This window comes from Oncorhynchus masou, chromosome 30 (assembly GCF_036934945.1).
Source record: "Oncorhynchus masou masou isolate Uvic2021 chromosome 30, UVic_Omas_1.1, whole genome shotgun sequence".
In the NCBI taxonomy this organism is placed as follows: domain Eukaryota; kingdom Metazoa; phylum Chordata; class Actinopteri; order Salmoniformes; family Salmonidae; genus Oncorhynchus; species Oncorhynchus masou.
Window position 1 is genome coordinate 15,944,253 of NC_088241.1, and position 8,594 is coordinate 15,952,846.

Genomic DNA, 8,594 nt, shown 5'->3' on the forward strand with positions numbered 1-8,594 from the left:
CTCCCCACCAAAGAAATGCCTCATCCTCTCCTCTCCGCGTTGAGTAAGTGACAATGTAGCCCCCGTCCAGACCACATTAAAAGAGGGAGAAAATAAAATCAATAGCTCAGCCTACATATACCTCCCCCAAGGGACATAGGAAACCACAAGTGATAATAGCAACGGGAAATAAAAGTAGTCTGAAACGTTAGTAGGCCTAGGTTAGGCTATAGAGCCTTTCCCTCTCAGCTAAAGGAAAACAAATATAGATTAGACGGCTATAATAACATTTAGCGGGGCGGGTGGGTCTTTTTTATCGGCTATATGTTGTCTTACCTCCTTTAGTAATAACAGTAATAGTATTTAGTCATTGGTCCATTTCTCATTGACCAGGATTGTCTTTCAAAAAACGTTATGCCTCTTCGGGAGTTTTGAAGTGTCGCAGGGCTCCTTGGTGAAGAATCCTGAGCTCGTTTGGGTATTTGAATCCCCTAAAGATCAAACTCTCTGCGCTTTTGGCGTATTCCAGCTGACAGGTCCGGGTGTAAAGTGAGTTTGGCATTTCCCACTGTAATGGTGTTGATTTTCGCCGCCTGTAGGACTCGTTCCTTGTCGGTGAATCTCAGGAAACGTATGGTGATTGGGCGCGGTGGTTGTCTGGCTGCTGGTGGAGGCCTCAGTGCTCGGTGAGCTCTTTCGAGTTGTTCTATGGGCCTGTCGGTGGACATGTGGAGCCACTCGGGAAGTTTGTCTTGCAGGTAGTGGATCAAGGGCATGTTTTCCCTCTTCTTTCTCGCCCAGATTTAATAGAACACAATTATTCCTTCACCCCCTATTTTTCAGGTCCTCTGTTTTCTCTTCCAGATGCTCTATTTTCTTTTTAGCATATGCTATTGTTTCCATGGTGTCTGTCAATAAGTTTTCCATGGATAGGATTCGCCCCTCTGCCTCGTCCAGGCGTCCCGCGTTTATGGTTCTTGTTGTTGATGTCAGGCAAAGCATTTTCCAGGATTGTCACCTTGCCCCCCTATCGCACTGAGCTGAGAGTTAATGGCATCTAATTTAATGTTGAGTTCTGTACGTTGGGATCTCAACTCAGAAAGGATGTCTTCGAAAGAGTGCGAGGTTGGCATTCGTTGGGCCTCGGGGGGGACGGGGGGGGGGACGGGTCCTCTTGCTCCTGGCGCTAGCTTTTTCTGAAGCTAGCTGCTTCTTGGAGGCTTTTTCCGTCGCTAATGCTCGAGTCCAGGTAAAAATGTTACCTGTAATGTCGCCTTTTGTCGCCGCCATGACTTTTTGACTAAAGCTAAAGGAGTTTAAACCTTGAAGTGGAGGTAAGATTAGGAATTAGAAACTACTTGTGCTTGTACTCGTTCAAGGGTCACGTGGTCCCCTCTAATTGGATTTTTATGTTGTATATTTTTTTATTTACCTCAACACCGCTTTCTATCAATTTATATAGCAGACCCTCATGACAAATTGAGTCTCAAGCTTTTTTGAAATCAACAAAGCATGATTAAACTTTGCTTTTGTTTTGTTTGTCAATTAGGATGTGTAGGGTGAATACCTGGTCTGTCGTGTGGTAACTTGGTAAAAAGCCAATTGGATATTTGCTCAGGATGTTGTTTTCACTGAGGAAATGTAGGAGTCTGCTATTAATGACAATGCAGAGGATTATTTCTCTGACTGCAACATCAGATGACACACACACCCACACACAGTCTTAACTGTGTTATCAGCCTCTGTGTCTGAGCATGTAACACTCCCCTTATTTCTGCCTTAAAAGGGAAATGTTTTTCTGTTTTATCACTGTGGAATAAGAATAATATAACTGCTGTAACACACAGGAATGTCTAGTGGTATATTTAGTATCACACATACACACACCAGAACTTCTCATCAGACGAGGTTACCGTACATTTCTCCAGTGTTTGCTTTCTTACACATAATCTTTTACACAGAACATGACACATTTATACCTCAGACAGCCCTTCACACCCCCCCCCCCCACCTCAGCTCCACCCTTGCTCCTCACCTCTACCCCTCCCTTCACCCCTTTGGCCTCCCTCCTCACCTGCACCCCTTCCCCCTCCCTCTTCACCTCCACCCCTCATCCTCCCTCACCACTCCTTCCTCACCGCCACCCTTTCCCATCCACTAGCCCTCTCCCAATGTCTCTTCTTACTACCTCCTTCTCTCCCTCCGCCGGACACAAGTTTTATCATTGCTTTAAAACGGGGCTGATTTAGGTTTTCTGAAGAATTGGAGGCATGTCTCATTGCTGTACTTAGAAGACAATATAAGACAATGTTGAAATGTCTGACAAACTGAACTCTTTCCTTTCTTCCTCCCTCTTTCTCTTCCTCTCTCTCTCTTCTTCCCTCGCTCCCTCTCCAGTGTGAGTCTGATGAAGAGTAAGTTGGATCCAGAGGGCTTGGGGATCGTGCTGCTGGCTCCGTTCCTCCTGGAGTTCTTCCCTGATCAGGTAACTGAAGAGGAGCTGAGATACTTTAAAGCTGCAGCGACATCCATAAAACATGCTGCGAAGACCAATTTAAACAAGAATATCTTTGGTGTATGTGTGTCCGTACATGAACGCTTTTGTTTTGTTAGTGGCTTGTGGCTGACGATAGATATGAATTTGTTGAGTCAAATCTTTTACAGCAATGCACTGGTGACCAAAATGTTTAAATATATATTTACACAAACTCCTGTTCAGATAGGGACTCTGTGGCAGGGAACCATGGCTGAAGAGTGGGAGAGCGAGAGGCAAAGAGAAAGAAAGGTGGGAAGAGGGAGGTGGGGACAGAGAGAGAGGAGCGGGAAGTGTGTTAAAGTGATCAGGGCTTCGGGGACTCACCAGAGGAATGGCCCTCGGCCACAAAGAAATTATACTGCCATTAGCCAACTGGACACACACACACACACACACACACACAGACTGAGGTTATGGTTTCACATAAACATACTCACACAGTCTATGAGCATTCTGGAACGTCTCAGCAAAGTGTTTGGCTCTGTGTCACTATTGACTGGTTTCTAATATAGGCTGTTCTGTGGGATTGGTGTTATGGTTTCACAAACGTGTGGGTGTGCACGCGCGCTCACACACACACACACGTATGTGGGTTTGGGGTTATGGATAGGGTTTCAGGCTAAAGTATGCTGAATTGTCTGTGGGTTCCCAGTTATCGACACGCATCCCAGAGATGACTCCATGATTGTTAACTGGTGTATATTGTGTTTTCAGGATACTGGAATCCCAGACTCCTTCCCTGTCTACCACTACAATGGCCTGAAACAGTCCAACCACAACGAGAGGGTAAGATATACACACACCTCTAAAACAGCCTGAAACTGTCACACCACTATGAGAATGTAAGGTGTTGGTGTGTGTTGTCCCTCTTTGTCAGGTGGAGTATGTGCAGGGTACGGCCCTGGTCCTGGGCTTGGAGGACCCCATGGTGAGGACAGATGACACTCCAGTGAAGCGCTGCCTCCAGACCAAGTGGCCCTACATAGAACTGCTGTGGAATACTGACCGCTCTCCTTCACTTAACTAACTCGCTGCTAGGGTGGTAGAGGACTGACTGATCTCTACAGGAAAGAAGGCCACAAAGACTGAGACACACAGTACATGTACACTGCTGCACACACACACAACAATTTGCTCACTGTCCTGGGCAGGACAAAAACACAGAACACGCCATTACACACACCCTTGACATACAGACACACTTGTTTACTGTTAATGCTGTTGTGTTTTACATGACTGTAAATGAAGTCACAGGATGTTTTTGGTTTGTTGTAAAAATCTGAATGAATTATTATTGTCACCCTGTAGATGACTGTTTTATACTCTGGGATATATGCACCTAATAAGAACTACATGTAAAGGAAACAGCTGACCACGTTGGATGTAAACCTGTAACTGACTGACTGGAGCTATGCTTCTGTAACACCCAGCTTTCTGACTGTTAAAGAAATAAACAACCAAAGCTTTCCGCAAGACAAATATACAGTGGGGCAAAAAAGTATTTAGTCAGCCACCAATTGTGCAAGTTCTCCCACTTAAAAAGATGAGAGAGGCCAGTAATTTTCATCATAGGTACACTTCAACTATGACAGACAAAATGAGGAAGAAAATTCAGAAAATCACATTGTAGGATTTTTAATGAATTTATTTGCAAATGATGGTGGAAAATAACTATTTGGTCAATAACAAAAGTTTATCTCAATACTTTGTTATATACCCTTTGTTGGCAATGACAGAGGTCAAACGTTTTCTGTAAGTCTTCACACACACTTGCTGGTATTTTGGCCCATTCCTCTATGCAGATCTCCTCTAGAGCAGTGATGTTTTGGGGCTGTTGCTGGGCAACACGGACTTTCAACTCCCTCCAAAGATGTTCTATGTGGTTGAGATCTGGAGACTGGCTAGGCCACTCCAGGACCTTGAAATCCTTCTTATGAAGCCACTCCTTCGTTGCCCGGGCGGTGTGTTTGGGATCATTGTCACGCTGAAAGAACCAGCCACGTTTCATCTTCAATGCCCTTGCTGATGGAAGGAGGTTTTCACTCAAAATCTCACGATACATGGCCCCAAAGTTATATTTTGGTTTCATCTGACCATATGACATTCTCCCAATCTTCTTCTGGATCATCCAAATGCTCTCTAGCAAACTTCAGACGGGCCTGGACATGTACTGGCTTAAGCAGGGGGAGACGTCTGGCACTGCAGGATTTGCGTCCCTGGCGGCGTAGTGTGTTACTGATGGTTGGCTTGGTTACTTTGGTCCCAGCTCTCTGCAGGTCATTCACTAGGTCCCCCCGTGTGGTTCTGGGATTTTTGCTCACCGTTCTTGTGATCATTTTGACCCCACGGGGTGAGATCTTGCATGGAGCCCCAGATCGAGGGAGATTATCAGTGGTCTTGTATGTCTTCCATTTCCTAATAATTGCTCCCACAGTTGATTTCTTCAAACCAAGCTGCTTACCTATTGCAGATTCAGTCTTCCCAGCCTGGTGCAGGTCTACAATTTTGTTTCTGGTGTCCTTTGGCAGCTCTTTGGCCTTGGCCATAGTGGAGTTTGGAGTGTGACTGTTTGAGGTTGTGAACAGGTGTTTTTTTATACTGATAGCAAGTTCAAACAGGTGCCATTAATACAGGTAACAAGTGGAGGACAGAGGAGCCTCTTAAAGAAGAAGTTACAGGTCTGTGAGAGCCAGAAATCTTGCTTGTTTGTAGGTGACCAAATACATATTTTCCACCATAATTTGCAAAGTCATTAATTAAAAATCCTACAATGTGATTTTCTGGGGACAAAAATTATCATTTTGTCTGTCATAGTTGAAGGGTACCATTGATGAAAATTACAGGCCTCTCATCTTTTTAAGTGGGAGAACTTGCACAATTGGTGGCTGACTAAATACTTTTTTGCCCCACTGTATATGCACACACACACACACCTATTTGAACTACATCTGAGTTAGTTTGACCTCTTAATACTGAGGCAGGGTATCCCTGACCCAGATTAGGTATACTGCATTATCGCCATGGAAATAGTCCAGGTGCAGCCTAAATCTGGGGCTGGGAAAGTAGCCTCAATGGTTTTTACAGGAGATCACACACTGGTGTTTACAGCATAAATGGACCAATCACAGCAGAGATATGAAGACACTCCTCCTGTTTAGTGGTTTGACCTGGAAGTAGAACCTTTGGCTGGTTTTACACGTTGTGCAACTTCTCAATTCACACCAACGCAGGACTTGACATGGTATTTGTCACCCCCCCCCACGAATACACGAATAAACAATTTTTTCTTCACTTCTTGTGTGTGGGCTTGTTCGACATTGGCGGCAATTGCCGACTAACTAATCTTGCATCATAAGTAACTATTCATTATTGTTTGTAGATCAGTCAGTCACAGTTTAACTCCAATTCATCATGGATTTGGACAGAATGCTCTCAAACATGGCCTGTATGTATGTGCGTACATGTGTCAGTCTCCGTATGGTGTATGTGTGTTATTGGAAAGGGGATATCTCTGTGTGTCTTTGTTGGATGAAACTTGGAGAGAGAGGAGAAAACAATAACAGATGGTTGAACTATTGAGCGCACACTGAAACTAATACAAATTACAACGCTTTTACTTGGTGAGGGACCCTCATAACACAGGCATGCGGCACACCAAAGAGAGGAGCACTACTCTTTTTCTAGTCCTCTGTGTGTGTGTGCACGCACATGTGTATCCTCGCCAGGTGAAGTTTCTAAGAACTGAAATCCTGTTGAATATCTGAAGTCTCTTTTTTTCATTCTGTTCATCTTGGATTTACACGAAAGCAGTTGAGAAAGAGCAGTCCACCTATCAACATTGTTCAAAAGGGCAGTTTTAAGAGTGCTGTTCACGTGTGTGTGTGTGTGTGTGTACACTGAGTTAAACTGTCCACCTCTATATGCCTGCACACAGCAAGCAGAAACATGCTCACACAGTTAGCATATGAGCTCCATGAGAATGGCAGGTACACAGGCATGGTAATTCTGTTTGTGTCTGTCTGTCGTTGGTCACCATGTGCATGTGTGAGACCATATGCTGGTCTGTAATATAATGAGCCACTATGGTTCCATCTCTCTCTGGAGATCAACACTGACATTCACTACTGTTCAAAAGTTTGGGGTCACTTGTTTTTGAAAGAAAAGCATTTTTTTGGTCCATTAAGATAACATCAAATTGATCAGAAATACAGTCCAGACATTGTTAATGCTGTGTACTACTCCCTTTACAAAACAGTACAAACTGGCTCTAACCAGAATAGAAAGAGTGGGAGGCCCCGGTGCACAACTGAGCAAGAGGACAACTACATTATCGTCTGCCTAGAAGTCCAGTATCCCGGAGTCATCTCTTCACTGTTGACGTTGAGACTGGTGTTTTGCAGGCACTATTTAATGAAGCTGCCAGTTGAGGACCTGTGAGGCATCTGTTTCTCAAACTAGACACTCTAATGTACTTGTCCTCTTGCTCAGTTGGGCACTGGGGCCTCCCACTCCTCTTTCTATTCTGGTTAGGGCCAGTTTGTGCTGTTCTGTGAAGGGAGTAGTAGGATTTTATGATGATCAATTAGCCTTTTTAAATGATAAACTTGGATGAGCTAACACAACGTGCCATTGGAACACAGGAGTGATGGTTGCTGATAATGGGCCTCTGTGCGCCTATGTAGATATTCCAATAAAAATCAGCTGTTTCCAGCTACAATGGTCATTTACAACATTAACAATGTCTACACTGTATTTCTGATCAAGTTGATGTTATTTTAATGGACAAAAAATGTGCTTTTCTTTCAAAAACAAAGACATTTCTAAGTGACCCCAAACTCTTGAACGGTAGTGTACATTAACAGGGAGGGAGGGAAGGGGTACGGACAGCAAGAGGAGTACAGAGAGACATAAGGAAAGAGATTGAGAACAGCAGAGGGAAAGAGAGGGAGGGGTAAAGAAGGAAGAGGGCATGTGAGGGGAGGGGTTAAGGAGAGTTGGTGAAACTTGTTTCCATCTGGTAGGTCAAGGTTGCTCACTGTGACTCCCTCTCATCACCATGCAGCCTCAGATTATGTAACAAGCACAACACACACAACCCCACCTGGTTCATATCACTTGTTGGAAAATATGAAGAAGTGGTTAACACTAACATCCCATCTCTACACACGCACACACTAACATAGAAACACATACATTTCAGCCTAAGCACTTCATTTTGGACAACAGCTAAATAAATTGTTACTCAGGTCATCACAGATCACAGATGTTTGGACAATGTGGTCCACATAAGTCATGTTTCTCTAACACAAATGGACATAGAGCATCTCTTTTAACATGTTCCTCATAACAGCTGAGAAAGAGCAGTACTCCACAGCAGTCACAGTTTTACAGCTCACTATGACTTTATGAGACTTTCAGTCTCTTGACAACAATGAAACACTCTGAAGTTTCAATTTAATTAAAACTACTGATGCTGATTAGGAGCAGACTGAGTTAACGCAGGAACACACACACACACACACACACACTGGAGTAGTGATGTGGGCATAGTGGTATGGTCTGCTTTGATAAGACAACACTTCAGATCTACTGTACAAGATGTAGGCTATGCAGGCAAGATGTCTACAACAAGAATAGGTTACGAATTTATTTATAGCTTCACTTTTGGGAGAGGACTCGCGCAGGACAGGGGACTGGTAACGCGTGCCGTGAAAACCCATCACACACATACATACACGCACATAGATCTACACACACAAACACATTTAGACACACACACACACACAACGTGTTAGGCCTAACCCATCTTTAGTTTTAGTCCGCGGGCTGGCGTGTTTAACTTCAGATCTCAGTAATAATTACGCAAGATAATTACCGGTGATTATTCTTTAATGGAAGGAAACGCACCTAATTATACCCGCGCGGTCAGAATAAACGGTTTAATAATAAAACACCGCGAAACGCGAGATCTGTAATATCAGACTTCAATCAGTATCACCACACTGACTGAGGTCATGCCATATTATAGGACATATTATAGGACTGTGCGTACGTGCGTGCGTGCGTGCGTGTGAGTGAG

The 8,594-nt window shown here is 44.0% G+C and overlaps 1 protein-coding gene across 1 annotated transcript in view; it reads left to right on the forward strand.

The window, feature by feature from the left end:
- The window catches only part of LOC135522149 (ubiquitin carboxyl-terminal hydrolase MINDY-3-like), a 57,660-nt gene extending 51,854 nt beyond the window's left edge, over positions 1 to 5,806 (forward strand). The window contains exons 13-15 of the mRNA XM_064948150.1: positions 2,377 to 2,464; positions 3,230 to 3,301; positions 3,393 to 5,806. Coding sequence (XP_064804222.1) covers positions 2,377 to 2,464; positions 3,230 to 3,301; positions 3,393 to 3,542 — 310 coding nt within the window. The 3' untranslated portion in view covers positions 3,543 to 5,806. The remainder of the gene's footprint in view (positions 1 to 2,376; positions 2,465 to 3,229; positions 3,302 to 3,392) is intronic.
- Positions 5,807 to 8,594: the final 2,788 nt, after the last annotated feature.